At 37.1% G+C, this 22,996-nt stretch overlaps 2 protein-coding genes across 2 annotated transcripts in view; both read left to right on the top strand.

Annotated features, from left to right (window-relative positions):
- RNPC3 (RNA binding region (RNP1, RRM) containing 3) overlaps nucleotides 1–8,069 on the top strand; it is a 78,392-nt gene extending 70,323 nt beyond the window's left edge. Inside the window, exon 16 of the transcript XR_013828849.1 lies at nucleotides 6,251–8,069. The gene's annotated coding sequence lies outside the window, so the exon portion shown is untranslated. The remainder of the gene's footprint in view (nucleotides 1–6,250) is intronic.
- Nucleotides 8,070–13,864: 5,795 nt separating this feature from the next.
- Nucleotides 13,865–21,932, top strand: LOC307187590 (pancreatic alpha-amylase; the record flags this gene model as incomplete). The annotated part of the gene is made up of 10 exons (XM_079923866.1): nucleotides 13,865–14,068; nucleotides 14,431–14,577; nucleotides 15,418–15,615; nucleotides 16,003–16,233; nucleotides 16,991–17,124; nucleotides 17,897–18,019; nucleotides 18,326–18,425; nucleotides 20,073–20,191; nucleotides 20,298–20,423; nucleotides 21,743–21,932. Exons 1-10 carry the CDS (start codon nucleotides 13,901–13,903, stop codon nucleotides 21,930–21,932), a joined length of 1,536 nt encoding a protein of 511 aa, XP_079779992.1. The 5' UTR covers nucleotides 13,865–13,900.
- Between the last annotated feature and the right edge of the window lie 1,064 nt (nucleotides 21,933–22,996).

Here is a 22,996-nt window from a genome sequence, read left to right on the forward strand (position 1 = left end):
ATATATAAAGTTTTATTTGTCAATTATTCTTCAATAAAACTAGAAAAAAATCATGGGGAAGTCAAATATCTTGACAAAACCCCATCACGTTTCTAGGATTTTCAAACCATAAGAGTTGTCAACTCTTTGGTACACTATACCCTTATTATGTCAACCAAGTACTCCCAAACAGGCAAAATGATGCCACATGGTCTGGGTATAATACATTTGAAATCTGTTTTTTCTTTGTTCACAGTATTTTCTAATCCTTTTCTCATGTGTAATAACTTGTTAACAGTTTCTTCCTTTAGATGTTTCATTTTATCTACAGAAGTAATTCTGCCTATGAATACTGAGTTATTTCTCTTCTCATGGAAGGGAAAGTAACTATTTGTGTTGAAGAATTATTATTTGTGATTAGACTTCCATTTGTAACTCAAAACTGAGCCAACAAACACCATCATAGAGTATGACGGATAACAGAATGATTGGAACATTAGCTCATGCCTTTGCAGAGTAATCTCAATATTATGATGATCAGGATCATTTTTTATTATCATTCAGCTTCCAAATAGAGTGCCCCTAGATGCTGAACCAATATGTGATATAAGCTTCCAAAAAGACACTTATGTTCAATAAACCAAATCTCTAAAGAGATTACTTTCTGTGGTATGTAGAGATAAGTCAGATGGTTTTTGCAAAGGATAGAAAAGTCTTCACGTATTTAAACCAAAGTTTTTAGAACATTTGCATTTTGTTCTTATGGCTGTATCAAAGCAGTTTCCTTCCTTCCAATATGAAAGTGTGAAAAATATGGAAAAAGTTCAGGGTCTTTATTCAGGGCTAGTTCAATTGACTTAATTTTTCTTCTCTTTTGTTTCCCACTGCAAGCCTCTTAAAAAAAAATAATAAGTCTAGAGATAAAGGAAAAAACATCTAGATCCCTCAGATGTAGCTTAGAATTTGTTGCAGAAAATTATAAAGTTTTAGAAGAAATCATTCAAGGGCTCCAATAAAAACAATACTTCAAAAAAAAAAAAAAAACCAGAATGGAAAGTGATAGATTAAAAGACCTCTAAAGGTCTTTCACAAGAAATTGAACAGATCAGATGCAGATGTGCAGTCTGTTTGCTCTTTTTGTCCTTAAACATAGACTCTGGGGAAAAAAAAATGTGGGTAAGAGCCACTCACATAATTTGTTTTTAGGTAGAAATGGGTGTCTTGAAAGGGTTTAGGTACAAAGAGCACGATTTACACTAGAATAAAAGGTAAAATATGTATTATTTCCCTATGATAGCAAATCTGCAAAATACAACTGATATTTTGGGATACTTTTCAAGGTCTTATGTGTTATAAAATGATTATATGTGCATCAGTTCAATGAATGGACATTTTGGAAACACTTCGTTGAAGCTCAGTTTCCTCACCTGTAAAATGAAAGGAATATCTACTGTTTTAGTCTGATGTATCAAATGAGAAATTGTATATAATATACTAATCATTATTTCTGCCTAAACGCATATTTCTTCATGTCCTCAATAAAGATGTGTTTCTTATTCTTTTTTTTTAACTTTATTTATTTATTATATTTATTTTAAAATTTATTTATTTATGGCTGTGTTGGATCTTCGTTTCTGTGCGAGGGCTTTCTCTAGTTGTGGCAAGTGGGGGCCACTCTTCATCGCGGTGCGCGGGCCTCTCACTATCGCTGCCTCTCTTGTTCTCTGCGGAGCACAGGCTCCAGACGTGCAGGCTCAGTAATTGTGGCTCACGGGCTCCGTTGCTCCGCGGCATGTGGAATCTTCCCAGACCAGGACTCGAACCCGTGTCCCCTGCATTGGCAGGCAGATTCTCAACCACTGCACCACCAGGGAGGCCCTGTTTCTTATTCTTAGTGCTGAGGTCTGTCAGCCTAATACTCTCCTAAAATCTAACTCAAGGAAGAAAGAAAATCACAGAACATTGGAACTGGAGCAGAAAGTAACATTCAACTCTAACTTGAACTCTTGCCAGGGTCAGTCTGTGTGTGCTTACCTGTAAAAGTCAGTTGACAGAAAACCTCTCTGTCTTGAGTTTAGTACTTTTGATTCAGTTCTAGGTCATAGCATCTGTAGGAATGCCTCTATCAGAAACGTCAGCTTAGCTTTGTATATTATCTTCCATGTGCTATAGGGCCGCAAGTAAAGATTAAGTAAATTCTGTAGCTTACAATGAAAGCACATATCAATCAATCCAACATATGTTTATTAAGTGCATAGGACTCTTTTAGGTACTTTGAAACATGTAACCCATGTTTAAGTAGGAGTCTAGTTGTGAGAGCAAAAGAAAACTATGTGATACATTAATAAAAATAGAGGAAAATATTGTAACTGTGCATAATGAAGTATAGGTAGTAGGTTGTTTGACTTCAAAGGAGGAAAATGATGCCTGTTCTGAAATGGTTGAGAAAGCTTTGTGGAAAAGGAAGGGCTTGATATATAGATGAGGATTTGTAAGGAGGAGAAAAGAGGGAGGAGTATTCCAAGAAGAAAGGTAGTGACAGAGGCACAGAGGAATGAAAGAGACTGTGTGGTGGTACTAAATAGATTAGTTGATTAGTGAGGCTGGAGAGGGAGATTTATGGGATACGAGGGGAAAATAGGTTGGATAGGTAGAAAGAGACTAATATCAGAAAAACACATTTCCTGTCAAGGCTTTCCTAATAGATTTGGTATATCAATACCAGCAATGGCATTTCTGACTATGTAGAAGATCACTTTCTATGCAAGACCTTTAAATGTTTCCGTGGGGAAATTCTAGGAACTATCATTCCTTAAACTGATAGTAATACAGAGTTAGTTTATTAAGTTTTAGGTTACATTAATTTTGTGGTCTGCTTCACTCCTCCTACTAGCCCCGAGCTGTGTAGTTTAAATGAAACTGAATTCAACACTTGTAGTCCACTTGCACATAGGTCTGCCAATCTTTGAATCCTTTCAGATTTGTGTAAACCTACGTCTGTCAATCCTCACTCCAGGCTACTATTGTCATGTGTTGAAATCACTGATTTTGAATGACAACCTACTTCCTGCTTACTATTTTTATATCACTGGGGATGGAAATAACAGAACTATCCCTTGATTTAACTGTCAGTCCAGTGACACCTCAAGCATACTATAACATTTTATAAAGCCCCTCAATCTGCCAGAAATGGATGGTTTTAGTAATATTGCTGGCTTTGTAGAAGATGAAAGTTTAGCTACGAAATGTTTTCCTGTACCAAAATGAGTATTAATACATTAAAAAAAATTAGAATAGAGACTTACATCCAGCAAAACCCTCCTCCAATGAGAATAAACTTAATTTTTTTTTCATTTGAGAAGGAAAGGCATTATTTGGTATAAAGGATTTTCTGCTTTATAGTCTAATGATACCAAATTAAAGAAGAAATTGGTATCCATTTTTTGTTGTTGTTAAAAAAAACAACAAAGGGAAGAAAAATAAAAAGGACTAATATCTACACAGAAATTTTTCTGAGTAAAAGAAAATATTTTGTGTAAATACAGTTTCATGTTATAGAGGTTTAATTTTAGAGGTACTATATGGAAACATTTCCAGTGTGCAGGCTTAGAGGTGTCACTACATAAGAGTCCATCTTCCCAGGTCCTGGAGTGAAACTTACTGAAAAAGCAAACAAAAATGTAAGGAAGATACAAATCAAAAGGATTACCTTTATTTAAAAGCTAATAATGTAAGAGACTAGTTTTTATCAGCAGACGAGCGTCATTCTTAATAGTGAACCTAAGAATTAGATCAGCGTTTACACTCAAGAGCCTGAACTGGAGCAGGGCTCCCCTGGACGGAGCAGAGCCTCTCTAGAAGAAAAAAGCAGAATACCTTTATCAACCGACAAGAGAAAGAGAAGGAGCCGGGCTACATGTGTGCAGTATTTCCTTCCAAACTCATCAAAAAGACTTTACCCACTTCCTCTAGCGAGTGAAGTGGCAGAGAGACGCCAGAGTGTTCGGTACATGTAGCTATTCCTCAAAATAGAAAAAGAAGATGAATAGAGAAAAATAATCTCCTTCATACGTTTTGGTGTTTTGAAAGTACAATAAGTGTGTTGTGTTAAAGTCAGTAGTTTTAAAGAAGAAAAAAAAAATATGAAAAAATAAAGAACCTCAATTATAGTTTCTATGTATTTTCACTGTTCCTTGCTAGTGACTCAGTAATAAATATTCAGAGCTCTCTCTAACAGTTCATTTGCTCTGGAATTCCTATCCATGCCCCATGATTGTCTTTGATTTTTCTCCCCCTTTTGGAGCCTTCCTACCCTTATGCAACATTTGGTCATGGAAAACTCACAAGAATAGCATCCCACAATTTTACAATTTTACTCTCACAAGTTCTTCCATTAAAACTTTTTTTTCTTTTTGTTGGGGCTTCCCTGGTGGCGCAGTGGTTGAGAGTCCACCTGCCGAGGCAGGGGACACGGGTTCGTGCCCCAGTCTGGGAAGATCCCACATGCCGCGGAGCGGCTAGGCTCGTGAACCATGGCCTCTGAGCCTGCGCGTCCGGAGCCTGTGCTCTGCAGCAGGAGAGGCCACAACAGTGAAAGGCCCGCGTACCGCAAATAAATAAATAAACTTTATTTTCTTTTTGTTAACTCATCTCAACTAGTAACATGTTTGTCTCTCGAAGGACATACTAACTTCATTACAGTAAACGTGAAAGAGGATTTACTGGGGAATGTTACAAACACAACACATATAATGCTTCACAGTTTCATTAATCCACAAAGAGTGATGCTTTGGCTGGCACATCTGGACTGGGTAACCACAGAAAGTGCTCAGCAGACAGAGACCCCCACTTCCCCAATGCAATATAAATATGGAAGGGAGCAGCCAATAAGTGGCTTTGTTAGAAAATATGGCTTCTGAGTCTAGCCTCTGGTATTCCCTGTTCTTCCATTGAGCTCACTCAGACCTGTGGAGTCAACCTTCTTAGTAAGCTATCAAAAGAAAAGAGGAAATGAGTCCTCAAAGAAAATAAAATTTATCCCTTCTTACTGCCTCAAAATCTTAGTAGGTGTTAATGGCTTAATATATTGATAGTTTATATTAACTGAATTAAATTTTAATGATTATTTTAAAAAAATCTCCTGGAGATAATGTCTTAACTCAGAGGTGTGACTGCAGTGGTAGGAATATCTAACAGGGAGGATATGTAGGTAGACTCTGAGCAGCCTTCCAACTGCCAAATGTCAGTCACTGACTACCACGTCACTTCCCACTAGAGGGTAAAGAATGCTCCGAGTGTCAGAATCTGCCATAATCTACTTATACATCAGCTGAAAAGCTGTGTGGAAGTATGTTTGTTTTCTATTTAGCAGTAACATACATAAAATGTACTCATGAGTGCAAATGAGAGAATGTTTCATTTTCTCTCTCAAGGGTACACTTAACAAGGAGCTAAGATCTTTTCAATTGGAGACGTTTAACATGGGACATATTCTGGTAAAGGCATGGCTAAAGGAGTGATAAGAAGAACACTTACTTTTTATAATGTGATTATTTATGTTGTGGAGGAAAGGGATATTTCCTCTATGATGCATCATTTAGCATAATTATTGATTATTTTTTAGCTATTTATATGTGGATGTCATTTGGGTACACAGAAACAAATTACTTTTAGGAGTAAGGAGAAAATTTGTAATTTTCTAGGTAGGATGACTGTGTAGTCACATAGGTTACAAATGTGTTTTTTAACTTATCAGGACAATCCCCTCCCCCTGCCCCTTTTAAAATCAAAACGTCCTGTGGAAAATCAATGTATAAAACTCTAATAATGAGGCTCCTCTCTTTGGAATTGTGGTGGGATATTTGGGAGCTGGATTGCCCGCCCTCACCTCCTCCCTCCTTGTCCAGGAACACTTGAAAGCATCTATAGGGGCATGATATGTTGCTTTTAAACTTAAGTACAGGAAGAAATTTTGTAAATGCTATATTTTTGATTTTTAAATTCAATACCTTCTGTGGAAAATGTTTTTGAGACCTTTAAAAGTTACAGTGTTCAAAAGAATATTATGAAATAATCTGTAATATGTCAAAATGTTCTTACTATTTTTAACAGCAGCATTTTTATACAATATATTATGTTGAAAATAAGTGGAATGTAACTCACAGGGAGTGTGAAAAGCTGAATAGTTTTTAGCTGCAATAATGCTACATAATCAAGAAACTCAAAATCTTGGGAGCTTAAAACAACAAATGCTGAATTTTCCTGCTCCGAGGTCTGCAGGTTGTTTGAGACAGCTCGGCTTCATGATGTCGTTTACCTGGGCTTGACTTCAGGCTGTGAGTTAAAGTCATGTCTGATCCATTTTCTTCAGTCAGTGGCCGCTCAAGGTATGTTCTTTTCATGATGCAAACAGAAATACAGGGACCAAGTCTTGTCATGAAAGAACATTTAAAGCCTTTGCTTGCCTCAGTGTGAAAATATTCCATTGATTAAAGCAAGACACATGGACAAGCCTAAGAGCTCTATTAGTGGCTTTGAGTAAGAAGTAATGCCATTTGAGTAAGCAGATATACTCTGTATACTTTAATAGGAAGAATTGCAAAGCCATATGGCAAAAGACTTGCATGTATATTTCTTTAGCATTGACAAACTACAGAATTTGGAATAATAATCCAGACCAAAATTATCAAAGGCAAGTACAGACAAAAACCAAACTCAACATTTATCATGGACACTTCAAGACAAATAGGGTATACTAAATCCACAATGTACTTATTAGACAACATACTTACAAGTACATGCACACTTTCCACTACCATAATTCTAAGATTATGTAGTTTCCTTTTATAGTTAATTATTATAGTTAGCAATAACTTTTAGTGATAATTCCTTCCAGGGTATTATCCACATGAGCCAGAAGATTCGAACATGTGCGTGTGATGAGTATTTATTGTTCATCCCTGTCAAGCATCCCCACCTCCTTTAGTGGTAACAGTACATAAGTTTCCTGGTAAGAAGCCACACAGAGACCATGTTTCACCCATTCTGTTAAGGCACAGTTAGCCTTATTTCTCACCTGCAGGGGTAGGCATGTGATCTATGCTGGAACAATCAGGACATTCCATTCCCTTGTTGCAGTGTTTGGTTCAGGGGTGGGTTTATATGCCGAGCCAGACCAATTAAGAGTCAGTCTTGAGTCTTTGGCTTACACTGTTGGGAAAGAGGTGCTTACTTTTTTCTCTGAGTTTGCCAGTCTGCTTGGAAGTAAGCTTGACACTGCGTTTGACCAGTTTTGCCATGGTGTGGGAAAATCCTGCCTGAGAATGAAGCCAAGACACTGGAAAGCAGAGCCAAGAGATGGAGACAGAAAATGTCTTGAGGTTTCTTTGAGCTTTTAATTCCAGTCCGAAGCCATCTGTATCCCTTAACTTCCCAGTGACAAAGCTAACAAATTGTTCTTGATTGTTTTTGCCACTTGAAATCCAAAACATTCATACTAAAACCTGTGCTTCTTTTTGCTCTGTGGTCTCTCTCCAAAATTTTCTTTTTCTGGGCTCACTTGTCATATCACTTTGCTAGCACACACATGACCCCTCATTTCAAGGGTCATGTACTCCATGTCATCTTAATGTTTCACTATATCCTGGACTCACACTTAATTCATTTGTTATTTCTCCTGAAAGTGCAGATTTGCTAAATAAAAGGGGTTCTTTAGCCAATAACTTTGTTTCCTTAGTTAGGTTTCATATCAACTCTCTGGTCTCAGTGAAGATGTGTCTGAAGATTCACATGTTTCATTGTATGTCTCAAACTCTGACCCCACTCATTTCCTGTGGCACTGACAGCTTGCCCTCAAAGTCTTCCAGATTCTCTATCTGGAAGATGTGATGCCATATCTCAGACGTGATTGTATTCTCCTGAACCGTGTGGCACCAGCCATCTTCCTCCTTTATATTGTGGCTTCCTTGATGCCTGCTAAGCTACCATGTGAAACTGTCTTTTGACTAATATAGACCACCAGCCCTTTCCCTGCTGATGCAATTTCTCCTTGTGCAGAGACCACGCTGTTGAGGCCACACTTCCACGCCAAAGCCGCTATTAGAGCTCTTTAGTGCCAAAGTCTTTTTCTGTTTGGGAAGAATCTCTTTCCTGCAACACTATGTTGCATAAGTCTCAGATCAGTGTTGCCTTTTAATTCAAATGTATCACAAAGAATTTCAGTATATATGCGTTTGTTCCTTCTCCAGACTTTAGCAATCAGTCTGTGGGAATTTGACCACAATCCATCTGAGAGACAGAGGCATTAGAGGACTCAGACTCCTCCCTCCTTTCCCTTAACCGTTTGATCAGGTTTTGACTTTATTTCTTTATGAGTTATTTCTTCAAGTTTTCCTGATTTCTTGGGAAAGAGAGAGGTCTTGTCTCTCTCAGTCCTTTTTTATTGGTTGAATTGTATCATTATTACAGCTTCTGATCATGTTGAGAATCCCTCCACTAAACATTTCTGACTGGATACACTGCGCTCATGGATTTTTATGGACATTAAATTTACAGTCTGCATTCTACGATACCACTCCATTATCTCCTCTTATCCTTAGAAAAACAACAAACAAATATATCACTGTAAATTAAGATCACAGAACCTCAACACTTAAATAGAATGGAGCATACCCTGTAGCCAGGCAGAAAAGCAGAAACACTTTAGAATTCTTAATGGTTCCATCATTCACTGTTAGAAATTAGAGCGCTGTTAGAATTATTTCAATCATCGGATGTATTCTTTGTTTCCTTTTTTGATTATCTGGAATTGTCACTCTGGACTCACTTTGGCACCTAACCCTGCTGCAAACCTCCTGCCCAACCTATCTATAAATCATTCTACTGAGAATAGACTTGTTGCTTCGCTTAGTTAACCTAATGTATTTACAAGATTAGCAATACAACTTAAATGCATCAGTGCTTATATTTTGAAATATGCCTGATCTCAGTACTGTGATCATTAGCACTTAAGACCTTACCGTATCATATCTGAACTCAAAGTCTTTCACAGTGACACTGCTTTTGATGGTAAAACCCACAGTTTCCAAAACATCCAGGACATCAGGAAAGATGTTCTGGTACAACACCGTCACCTAGGGGTTTGCTCAGGTGTTCTGTGGTGCAGTGGTGGACTGAATTAGTCTAAAGATCTTATGTCTGGTCAGATTTGGGTCCTGTGATTATGTCCTAATGGAAGAGAAACCACAGAATTACCTTCTCTAAACTTAATGTCTTGATGTAGCTAATATTTTATGGTTGTACGTTTTATTAATATCTATCCACCTCAGAATAAAATGTCATACTGAAATTTCTTTTATTATTTTTTCATTTTAAAATTTTATTTATTTGTTTGTTTACTTATTTATTCTTTTTGGCTGCATTGAGTCTTCGTTGCTGCACCTGGGCTTTCTCTAGTTACGGCGAACGGGAGCTACTCTTTATTTATTTATCTATCTATCTATTTATTTATTTATTTATTCGTGTTTGGCTGCATTGGGTCTTTGTTGCTGTGCGTGAGCTTTCTCTAGTTGTTGCGAGCAGGGGCTACTCTTCCTTGATGTGCATGGGCTTCTCATTGCACTGGCTTCTCTGCTTGCAGAGCACGGGGTCTAGGCGCACGGGCTTCAGCAGTTGTGGCACGTGGACTCAGTAGTTGTAGCTCACGGGCTGTAGAGCACAGGCTCAGTAGTTGTGGCTCATGGGCTTAGTTGCTCCGCGGCATGTGGGATCTTCCCAGACCAGGGCTCAAACCCGTGTCCTCTGCATTGGCAGGCGGATTCTTAACCACTGTGCCAGCAGGGAAGTCCTCATATTGAAATTTCTTAAGGCAGAAACTTAAATAACTAAAAACTTTGGTTGGGACTGAAACCAGAACTGAATTGAATAATTCCGTTTCTGTTTGAAATCGAAACATTACAAATGCTTGCACTAGATAGTTAAGACAATATTTTGACTGTGAAATCAGTTGGCCCTAATTGTTATTTTCCTTCTATTAGTGAAGGACTTAAAAAAAAGATCTAATCCTAGTTAAATAACACATGATTACAGACTTTGTAGATATATATAATGCCAGATGTTTAAAAAGGTTAATATTCCCTCAATAAGGAAAACATTGTTATAAAAGGTCACTTAGATGGTATTGCTGGGAGATTTTATGGATGTTCTTCACCTGTTTAACATTTTTACTGATAGTTCTTTTCAGATTACAAATAAACAGTTTGTGCTCTAAGTATGTATTCATGTTAACATTTACTTTGTAAAATATGCTTCTTACAGGAATACAGTTTTACTTTACTCTCCCTTTTATCACACACTGTTTAGCTGTGATGACTGTGTGTGTGAGAGAGAGAGAGAGAGAGAGAGAGAGAGAGAGAGAGAGAGAGAGAGAGACTTGAGTATTCTAAGCTTTTTCCTACCTTGGGCTTTTACTATTGCACTTTGTTCTATCTAGATTTCTCTTTCTCTGATCTTCAAATAACTAGCTCCTTCTAGACCTACAAATTCTAGTTGAAAATCACTTTCTTGAAGATACCTTCCCAGATTATTCAGTCTAAAATACCCTGATGGTGAAGTCATTTTCTATTTCATTACACTGTTATTTCATATTAGTTCTTATTGCCATCTTGAAGTTTTATTATTAACTCATGTATTTTCTGTTTTTCCACTAGAATGTAAACTGCTCAAGAATAAAATATTGTCCATCTTCTACATCATTGTATCCTGAGTATCATCCATGTGCTTAGCAAAAAGCAGGCACTCAGTTAATGCTTGTTGAATGAATGGACTTCTTCCCGCCTGTAGTATATTCTCTATATTAATGTACAGGATTTCGTGTACATTAAGAAAGAAAATGGATGCAAATTTATTAATGTAGCATTTGATCAGGTAGAAGAGATATTTGGTTATAAGAAATAAGAGAGAGAGAGAGAAAAAAAAAAGCCACACTCGACTGCTATAGCCAATGCATTAAGCACAGGATTCGATGGAGGGGGGAGGGGGGGAGGGGAAAGGTCTGTTGCCTCAATGCATGGGCATCCATCTTCCAAATAGTTTCTTAAATCTTAATCCAGAAATTGAAATAACTACAAATTTTCTTTGAAGGTGAAACCAGAACTGAATTGAATATTCTGTTTCTTCTTGAAATTGAAACATTACAAATGTTTGCAATAGATAGTTCAGGCAAAATTTTCACTGTGAATTCAGTTGGCCCTAATTGTTAATCTCCTTCGTTTACTGAAGAACTTAAGAAATATGATCGAATCCTAGTTAAATAATACATGATTACAGACGTTTTATATACATATAGATATATAGGAGCTTCCGGGAAGATATATAGGAGTAAGACGCGGAGATCACCTTCCTCCTCACAGATACACTAGAAATACATCTACACGTGGAACAACTCCTACAGAACACCTACTGAACGCTGGCAGAAGACCTCAGACCTCCCAAACGGCAAGAAACGCCCCCCCCCCCCCCCACGTACTTGGGTAGGGCAAAAGAAAAAAGAATAAACAGAGACAAAAGGATAGGGACGGGACCTGCACCAGGAGGGAGCTGTGAAGGAGGAAAGGTTTCCACACACTAGGAAGCCCCTTCGCGGGCGGAGACTGCGGCTGGCGGAGGGGGAAAGCTTCGGAGCCGCGGAGGAGAGCGTAGCAACAGGGGTGCGGGGGGCAAAGCGGAGAGATTCCCGCACAGAGGATCGGTGCCGACCGGCACTCACCAGCCCGAGAGGCTTGTCTGCTCCCCCGCCGGGGCGGGCGGGGCTGGGAGCTGAGGTTCGGGCTTCGTTCGGAGCGCAGGGAGAGGACTGTTGTTGGCGGCGTGAACACAGCCTGCAGGGGGTTAGTGGGCCACGGCTGGCCGGGAGGGAGTCCGGGTAAAAGTCTGGACCTGCCGAAGAGGCAAGAGACTTTTACTTCCCTCTTTGTTTCCTGGTGCGCGAGGAGAGGGAATTAAGAACGCTGCTTAAAGGAGCTCCAGAGACGGGCGCGAGCTGCGGCTAAAAGCGCGGACCCCAGAGACAGGCATGAGACGCTAAGGTTGCTCTGCCGCCGCCACCAAGAAGCCTGTGTGCGAGCACAGGTCACTATCCACACCCCCATTCCGGGGAGCCTATGCAGCCCGCCACAGCCAGGGTCCCGGGATCCAGGGACAACTCCCCCGGGAGAACACGCGGCGCGCTTCAGGCTGGTGCAATGTCACGCCGGCCTCTGCCGCCGCAGGCTCGCCCTGCACTCCGTGCCCTTCCCTCCCCCCGGCCTGAGTGAGCCAGAGCCTCCGAATCAGCGGCTCCTTTAACCCCGTCCTGTCTGAGCGAAGAACAGACGCCCTCCGGCGACCTACACGCAGAGGCGGGGCCAAATCCAAAGCTGAGCCCCTGGGATCTGTGAGAACAAAGAAGAGAAAGGGAAATCTCTCCCAGCAGCCTCAGAAGAGCGGATTAAAGCTCCACAATCAACTTGATGTACCCTGCATCTGTGGAATACATGAATAGACAACGAGTCATCCCAAATTGAGGAGGTGGACTTTGAGAGCAAGATTTATGATTTTTCCCCTTTTCCTCTTTTTGTGAGTGTGTATCTGTATGCTTCTGTGTGAGATTTTGTCTGTATAGCTTTGCTTCCACCATTTGTCCTAGGGTTCTATCCGTCCTTTTTTTCCCCTCTCTTAATTATTTTTTTTTATTTTAATAACTTTATTACATTTTATCTTACTTTATTTTATTTTACCTTATCTTCTTTCTTTCATTTTTTCCTTACTTCCCTCCTTCCTTCTTTCCTTCCTCCCTCCTTCCCTCCCTCCCTCCTTTCTTTCTTTTCTTTTCTTTCTTTCTTCTTTCTTTCCTTCTACTAATTCTTTCTTTCTACTTTTTCTCCCTTTTATTCTGAGCCGTGTGGATGAAAGGCTCTTGGTGCTGCAGCCAGGAGTCAGTGTTATGCCTCTGAGGTGGGAGAGACAACTTCAGGACACTGGTCAACAAGAGACCTCCCAGCTCCACATAATATCAAAAGGCGAAAATCTCCCAGAGATCTCCATCTCAACACCAGCACCCAGCTTCACTCAACGACCAGCAAGCTACAGTGCTGGACATCCTATGCCAAACAACTAGCAAGACAGGAACACAACCCCACCCATTAGCAGAGAGGCTGCCTAAAATCATAATAAGTCCACAGACACCCCAAAACACACCAACAGACGTGGACCTGCCCACCAGAAAGACAAGATCCAGCCTCATCCACCAGAACACAGGCACTAGTCCCCTCCACCAGGAAGCCTACACAACCCACTGAACCAACCTTAGCCACTGGGGACAAACACCAAAAACAACAGGAACTACGAACGTGCAGCCTCCAAAAAGGAGACCCCAAACACAGTAAGATAAGCAAAATGAGAAGTCAGAAAAACACACAGCAGATGAAGGAGCAAGATAAAATCCCACCAGACCTAACAAATTAAGAGGAAATAGGCAGTCTACCTGAAAAAGAATTCAGAATAATGATAGTAAAGATGATCCAAAATCTTGGAAATAGAATAGACAAAATGCAAAAAACATTTAACAAGGACCTAGAAGAACTAAAGATGAAACAAACAACGATGAACAACACAATAAATGAGATATATAAAATGCCAGATGTTTAAAAATGGTTAATATTCCCTCAAAAAGGAAAACATTGTTCTAAAAGGTCATTTAGGTGTTATTCCTGGGAGATTTTATGGCTGTTCTTCACCTGTTTAACATTATTATCGATAGTTCTTTTCAGATTATGAATAAATGGTTTGTGCTCTGTTTATTCATGTTAACATTTACATTGTAAAATATGCTTCTTACAGGAATATAAATAGTTGCTGGAAAGAACACTGACAGCTTGAAAGCAAAATGAAGCTCTTTCTATTGCTTTCAGCCATTGGATTCTGCTGGGCTCAGTATGCCCCAAATACCGAATCTGGACGGACATCTATTGTCCATCTGTTTGAGTGGCGCTGGGTTGATATTGCTCTTGAATGTGAGCGATACTTAGCTCCCAAAGGATTTGGAGGGGTTCAGGTGGGTATTGTTCACAGTATAAATTGCAGACTTCCCTGTGCTTAGAGTAAATGGTATTATGCTCTGTGTCTGTGAAGCTGGGACAACATTTTACTTCACAAATAAGTACTCTAAGTAAAACAGTTTTCTGAGGAAGAAAAAAAATTGAAATTGTTGGCAACTTCATGTTTTATTTCTAATACAATATTTTTTTCAGCAGGACATTTCCAATGTGAAGTTAATATTTTCTAATGGTTGTTAAGGAATGTGGCTGCAAATACAAAGATTCAGAAACAATTTTAGACTCTTGAGTCATTTCTAGAACATTCAGTGACACAAAGTAAGCTGTAATTTGATACTTACTACTGTTGTTTTATTTGTAGGTTTCCTCACCCAATGAAAATGCGGTAATTAATAATCCTTCAAGACCGTGGTGGGAAAGGTACCAACCAGTTAGCTACAAGTTGTGTACAAGATCAGGAAATGAGAATGAATTCAAAGACATGGTGACTAGATGTAACAACGTTGGTGTAAGTGAATTAAAGTTCCCTTTAAAAGTATTATATAGAAAAAGGATTTCTCTCTCTTGCCTCCTGTTCCTTTCAAGCAGAACGATTTTCATATATTTTAAAATTTTACTTCATGCTTTAGCCATAAATTAAAATGTGATTGTTGCCTTATGTTCAGCTTTTGTAAATATTTATTTATGCACTAAAGAAGATGTAAGAAAAAGTTTAAGGCCACGAACTTACTCATACAGCAAAATATCACCTTTTAACCCTCCTGGCTGCATACGTTTCTGAGGAACACTTTTCCAGTTAGGAATCGGAAATTCCAGTTACAGTATTGGCGTTACTTTTATGTGACTTGTGTCTTCACCCGTAAGTCCCGGGTCTTTCTTCCTATAGGTTCTTTGATGGTAAATAATTATTTTCTCTTTGATGAGGAGCATAACAAGAGACAATACTTACTGATCCTAAATAGATAGTAGAGACTGGCTTTTTATTTCTTAGGATGACCCATGGAAATTACAAAAACCAGTCATCTCTCCTGCCTCATCTGATTCTTTTCTCCTGCCCCTCCCCGCCAAAAAAAAAAGGGTCTTTGCATTTTTTCACAGTTATGGTAGTTTTGGGTTCTCTTAATTTATCATATATGTAAATATTCGACCAAGTGGCTAGAATGCATGTAGGGCTTTAGTTCCCAATTATTTCCTTTCACATTTGACTGTTGCTCTTCTAGGAAGGTAAGTTATAAAATAACAAAGAGATATTTTGGAGTGATATTAATGTGCTGTAAACTCAAATTAATACCATTATAAATTTCTACCTCTCTCTAAGTCTCATTGAAATAGAAATTTGGCCTTTCAGGTCCGTATTTATGTGGATGCTATAATTAATCATATGTGTGGAAATGGTGTGGCTGCAGGAACGAGCAGTACTTGTGGGAGTTACTTCAACCCTGGAACTGAGGATTTTCCAGCAGTCCCGTACTCTGGTTGGGATTTTAATGATGGTAAATGTAAAACTAGAAGTGGAGAAATTGAGAGCTATGATGATGCTTCTCAGGTAATTAGCAAAAAGAGCTGTCTATGTCTTTTATTATCCACATGTAGTTTATTGATCTCATTTTAAATATTAGTTGAGATTCCTTAGAACAGGATTCTAAGCCTGACTGTTCAAACAAAGAATCTCAAATCGATATTTAAAACATTTTTCCCAATTAAAGTTTTCACAATAAAAAAGCTCATCCACTGTATTTCCTACATTCTCCATTTTTATACTAGAAAATGTTTCAAAGGTATGTCCATACTAGAATGTCAGTATCCCCAGAGACCAAAGCAAAGAAGACACTATAGAAATATCCATTAATGAATAAATGAATGAATAATCAAATGGATTCTCAGGCAAAGGTGATGCTTTATGTACCAATTACAACATTTTTTACCTCAATAGGTCCGAGATTGTCGTCTGGTTGGTCTTCTTGATCTTGCACTGGAGAAAGATTATGTGCGCTCCACAATTGCTGAATATCTGAACCGTCTCATTGACATTGGTGTAGCAGGGTTCAGAATTGATGCCGCTAAGCACATGTGGCCTGGAGACATGAAGGCAATTTTGGATAAACTGCATAATCTAAACAAAAGATGGTTCCCTGCAGGAAGTAAACCTTTCATTTACCAGGAGGTACATCAATACACATATGTGCAGATAAAACAAAGATTCATCAGAAAATAAATGGCAGATTTCATTAAAAGTGCAATTTCTGTAGGATAATGGCTGACTCATGTATACGGAGGAATGTTCCTTAAACTCCTTTGATTCAGAGACAGCACGTCTGACTCTATCACAGGAGCTTTTTTATGCAAGTGCCGAGAATTTTTTAGGCTGCCAAAAATCTCTGTGTCATGTATAATCTCCTCAGAGACCATTATAGAACACAGATAAGAATATAGTTGCTGTCTTGAGCCAGGCTATGTGACTTAAATTCTTGGCTATAGTGCTGTTAGCTGTGTCTGTTTAGGCAAATTGATTAACCTCTCTGAGCAACAATTTTTTCAAAGTTTATCGAAAGGAATAATGATAATGGTTATGTCTTTGTTTTCTTTGGAGAACTAAAGAGGTAATATTTAGCAAGCACTTAGAAATATTGCCAGCTGGATATTAAGTGCTCTATAAGTGTGAGCTATTCTTATCATTTATGTGCAAGAGTAAATTAGGTCAGCATTCTCACAGGACAACAGGTTATTTTGTCATGTTACTTTTAATGTTGTAGCATAGATTTTAACAAAGGAAAATAAGAATCTTAACATAAGCAAAAGGATTTGGGTCATTTCACATAACATAAATAGCATAAAGTTATTTTCTATATAATAGTAACTCGTTAATTAAAATTCTTTTCAACTCTTATTTAAAATGATATTTTCTTCTTGATTTCTACTAGGTAATTGATCTGGGTGGTGAGCCAATTAAAAGCAGTGAGTACTTTGGAAATGGCCGTGTGACAGAATTTAAATATGGTGCAAAACTAGGCACAGTTCTGCGCAAGTGGAATGGAGAGAAGATGTCTTACTTAAAGTAAGTGAAATACAATTGATCCTTTGAAGTATTTCACAGATTTATTTGTGATATTACCCAACATGAATTTTCCTCTTTAAGCCTTTTTATTTAGACAACATCCAAGGATTCATTTACTAATAGCAAGTGTCAGAGTTCCCCAAACACCAATTGATCATCATTATTTAGAACGTCAATCATGAGGAAGTAATTTTAGAGATCCAAAACATCACATAGAGATTTTAATCCTGGTATTATACGTCTCTATTAGATTTGACTAATGTTTGCACATAATTTGTGCAGGCCAGGTTATTGTTAAAATGATTCTGTACTTTATGAAGTCCCTACAATGTGGTCGTCCTGTAGAATTATTAATCAATTAATTAATTTCAAATATTAAAATATTTATATTATAACAATATAATATTGAAGCCTTATTTAAAAACAGTTTGCCATTGTATATAAAATGATAAGAATGTTGAACCTTCTACAGTCCATCTAAATTATAATTTAGTGAAACTTCTAAAATAACTTTTATAACAAAAATCTTATACCTGTAACATGAATGTAAGTCAAGTAATTCCTACATATATACATGCATGAAATGAATTTGTAGATAATATATCTATATAGTTTCTATTTTGAAAGCCCTACAGAATACTCATTTAATTAGAGAGAGAATTTCATTAGAGGGTTATATTCTGAACGAAATACACATGTAGGTTACTCTAAAGCTATTGTAAAAGAATACATATAGGTGCTTTTAAGATTTTTTTTTTTTCTTTTTAAATAGGAACTGGGGAGAAGGCTGGGGTTTCATGCCTTCTGACAGAGCACTTGTCTTTGTTGATAACCATGACAATCAGCGAGGGAGTGGAGCTGGGGGAGCATCTATTCTTACATTCTGGGACCCTAGGTAAGAAACAAAGTTCCCCATTTTTTGTTGTTGTTGTTTTGTTTTTGTGGTACGCCGGCCTCTCACTGTTGTGGCTTCTCCTGTTGCGGAGCACAGGCTCCGGACGCGCAGGCTCAGCAGACGTGGCTCACGGGCCCAGCCGCTCCGCTGCATGTGGTATCTTCCCGGACCGGGGCACGAACCTGTGTCCCCTGCATCGGCAGGCGGACTCTCAAACACTTCGCCACCAGGGAAGCCCAAGTTCCCTATTTTTAAACCTACATTTTAATGATATTAAAAAAAATATTTTCTTCTATAATATTATAGACTGTACAAAATGGGAGTTGGATTTATGCTCGCTCATCCCTATGGATTTACACGAGTAATGTCAAGCTATCGTTGGCCAAGACATTTTGAAAATGGAAAAGTAAGTTTTGGTATTTTCCAAAATGTCTTTTCCTCAAGAAAAAGAGGTTAATTTTGTTTTAATTTCACATGATGCTATTACATTCGGTATTTTTTGTATCAAATATTTATTAAGTGTAGACCTGATGCAGAACTCTTTTAAAAATGCAGTAAATATTAAAAAAAATAATGATCTCTATGGAAAAAGAGTATGTAAGCTATTTCAAAATATGACAAAGGTAGCCCCTCACCAAAGAAAACAAAACACACTTAAAAATAGGATACAGTGAGTAAAATATGCACTTCTCATAAGTACCTACTTCATAGAGTTGATATGATTACAAATTAACACTTCAAAAAAATTAAAACAGTACATGCACTACAGTACGAGCAATATAAATATTTGTTAAATACTTTTAAAGAAGTTTTTTGGAAAGCAAAGAGATGATCCAATTAGACCTAGGTTCAATAGGGAAAGTATGGTATAACAGGAAGGAAAGTATATGTGTTAAAGAAGAGACATTTGCTGACTCTGCTGGGAATGTTAAAAATGAAAAATATTTGGGTGGTATGGTAAAGACAATAATCTGAGTAATAATTTAAAAAAGACTGAGAAATAAGATTATTAAAGAATATATTTAGAAAGTTAGTGGACAGTTTTCAAACTGAAGATTTCAAATGCAACATCATATAGCAACTTCATACCTGAAGTAGAAAATTCTCTTCACTGCAAACCAGATAGATATTTATCTAATTTGTAGTAGATTATTTTCAAATTGAGAAGTCCACTACTTTGTACAGCAACTCATTCTATTGTTAGATAGGCTTAATATTTAGAAGATGTCCCTTTATATTGAGTCAATTTCTTGTAATTCCCACTAACTGGTCTTATTTCTGATGGCTGGAGTCATGGCGTATGTCCATTTCCCCTTTTCCCATAACATTTCCAAGACTTCTCCAGGACTTGTGCATGCTAACAACTCTTAGTTTTGTCCACTATTCATCATACAACAGGATTTAAGACAGACCTTGATAAACTTCCTAGACATAATCTGTTTTATCCTATGATTATCTTTGAAAGTACCAATCAGAAACCACAATATTAAAAATTTGGTCAATTTATTAAGCGATATTGTGATGCTTTGATTAGTACATTTATTTAACAAAGAAGAATGAAAGAAACTAATATTTATTTATCAATTATCATGTGGAAAGCATTTTTACATACCTCATTTAATTTTTATAGTCACTAAGTAATATCTTCACTTTACTGAAGAGGAAAATCAGGCACCGAAGTTTTGTATATTAACTAAGTTTTTTGTAGCTAGTACTAATAGAGCCTATCTTTTAGTCCTGCTGTTTCTGACACTAAAGGCCTTGCCATTTCAGTGACATTGCACTACCTAGAGTGATATTAAGAAGTCATTGCAATTCCTTGCAAAGAAAATGAGAGGGTAAGAGAATCATAGCCTTGTTTGAAATATGGCACTAGAGAATGGGAAGTTAGGGGGAAGATAAATTCAGTAAAAATACGGAACAAGTTGAATTCTCAATGAAGACACTACAGAGACACATAAGGGACAGATTGGGTTTGGTGGACTGAATAAGGGCACATGTAATGTTAATAATGTGAGCTTTTAAAATGTATTAATTTTTTTTGTTAATTGAGGATGTTAATAATTGGATTGGGCCACCAAATAATAATGGAGTCATTAAAGAAGTTACTATTAATCCAGATACTACTTGTGGCAATGACTGGGTCTGTGAACATCGATGGCGTCAAATAAGGTAGGAATACTTATTTAGAGATATCCTCTAATAATACAGTTTCTTAACATTTTGTTTTAAACTGTTGACATATTCATCAGCATTTCCTATGCTATTTTGTGTTTAGGAACATGGTTGTGTTCCGCAATGTAGTTGATGGCCAACCTTTTACAAACTGGTGGGATAATGGTAGCAACCAAGTAGCTTTTGGAAGAGGAAACAGAGGATTCATTGTCTTTAACAATGATGACTGGTAAGTAGACATCAATTAGAAATAATATTTTGTACCAACATGTTCTTGATTTATTCTTTTCCTGTTCATTTACTTCTTTCATATCTGAAAAATCTTTTAGTCAGCAGATTAAGAAAACTTAGTGATCAGCAGAAAAATGATGATGACTCTTATTATTTTGATCTCTCTTTATAAGGGCTTTCTCTTCTAAGTAGAGTTATTTTTTGTATACTTGTGCATATCATGGGAAGATATGCACATATATATGCTAACATATACATCTCACATAAAATTCACATAATATAAAGCTTGTGAAATCCCTAGAAGACTGTCTTCTAGGACTTTTAAAATAAATAATGGAAAAATACTGCCTCAGGACGGAAATATCTTTTTTTCTGTCTCTTTTTTTTCACCTACCCTGGTATCTAGTTCTTTGGTCTTCTTTTTTCACTGTCCTGTCTTTCTGTGGCAAATAATGCTTTTTAAAGCATATATATATATGAAGAATATATATGTTATGGTCATTGATTGACGTCAGGAGATTTTTTAGTTTTAGTTCTGAAACATCTCATTACTGGCTTTTCATTTGTGACACTTATATTCTCTGTCTCAAGTATACTGATTCCCTCACACAGAGAACTATAGCTGAGAAGACCTCTTTGCAAGCAGTTGAAATGCCTTTGTCAAAGGCTAACTTCCACTCATGCTTAGCTCACTCTAGCACAAATTATATTTTACTGACAAAAAATAAATCAAGTGTATCTCTTTCTTCCCCAAGACTCCATTGCCAGTCCTTTAATTTCTGTCTTTTGTAGATGGGAGAATCAAAATAAATTTATGGGACAGATTTGTATTTTAAAACCATATACTTCTTCATAGAAATGCGAGATTATTTTTATCTCCAGCCCAAATTTATTTGACCCTCTTGAAAAAAAAGAGGTTTTTGAAGAAATAATCATATTTAAATTCTTGACAGTAATCAGTATTTTCTTACGTTCAGATGAAGACAAATTTTAAATGTGTGTGTTTACCACAGGAATCGATTTTCTCTAAAGGAGCCAATTCAACCAAATCTTCACTGATACTCTTCAACCTTATTATTATTTTTTTAATAATATTTACTCTTGACTAGGTTACGCCTAAGTCTTCTCTTGTATATGAATATTGTTGGCCCTAAGAAAACTACTTACAGCCACTGGAGAGGCCTTTGTATTTGGATTTTATTTTCATTGAGACCTTGACTGCTTAGAGTTCTACAGCACAAAGTTAAACTCTTTGTTTTAGAGATAGTCTGTATTCTTGCTTTTAATTGTGGTGAAACCTTAAATTTTATTTTACAGGGCATTATCTTCAACTTTGCAAACTGGTCTTCCTGCTGGTACATATTGTGATGTCATTTCTGGAGATAAAATTGGTAACTATTGTACAGGAATTAAAATCTATGTTTCCGGTGATGGCAATGCTAACTTTTCTATTAGTAACTCTGCTGAAGATCCATTTATTGCGATTCATGCTGAATCTAAATTATAAAGTTTGAATTAAATATATACACACAGAGAAATAAAAGGTGTTTCTGTTCTTATATATATGTAATCTATAACTTCTCATAATTCATTAATTTTTGGTTAAAGCTCTTATAAGTAATCAACTTGAAAAACTCAGAAAGGCATAAAAAAACACATATACTTAACTAATAATAATATCATTACAATCAACATTTTGTTGTGTTTTAGAAGATTTTCATTAACCTTTTTGTCAAAGGCATTTCTAAGAACTCAGAAAAGCATATTGAAAAACATGTTTGTTGCCATTAACACCACTTGCCCGGCTATGTATCTCTAATACATGTCTGTATTTCTTACATAGGGTGTTTCTAACAGTTAGGGGTAGCTGATTTAATGATGATTCCCATACAAAGTCATAACACTTGGGTGCTTTTCACAATATAAAGGCCCTTTCATGTTTAATAAGTTAAAATCTAAAAGAAACAAATTATGCAGTCTATAATAATTAATTATCTGGAGCTCACAGAAATCTTCTCCTACATTCTAAATATTCTTTGTTTCATTCTCTTTCCAATGGCTTTCACATGATGATGTTGTATGGCTTTGGTTTCCTCTCTTAACCAAATTGATTCTGAGAGGGAGGAAAACTAAGTCAGGAAGGTTGTTCTGGTACAACACTGTCTCTGAGAGGCTTGCTCTATGCTCTGCCATGCAGTACTGGACTGAATGAGTCTAAAGATCTTATACCTGGTCAGATTTGGGTCCTGTTCTTATGTCCTAATAGAACAGAAGCTACAGTATTACCCTGTCTATATTTAGTGTCTTGATTTAGCTGATATTCTATGGTTGTACATATTATTATCTATTAACTTCAGAATAAAATGTCATACTGAAATTGAAGAGGGATGTTGGGACTTTGCTAAAGAAGATTCCTTGGTGCAGTTACAATGCGATATAAAATGAAACCTCTGTTTCCTAGTGGTAGATTTTGTAAGAATTGGGTGTTACTTTAGGAATTCTACCCAGTTCTATCTTAGGAATTTTTATTCTATCAATGTCAATACTCTCTGTAATTTAATTTGACTGAGA

Source organism: Stenella coeruleoalba, assembly GCF_951394435.1.
Source record: "Stenella coeruleoalba genome assembly, chromosome: 1".
Taxonomy (NCBI): domain Eukaryota; kingdom Metazoa; phylum Chordata; class Mammalia; order Artiodactyla; family Delphinidae; genus Stenella; species Stenella coeruleoalba.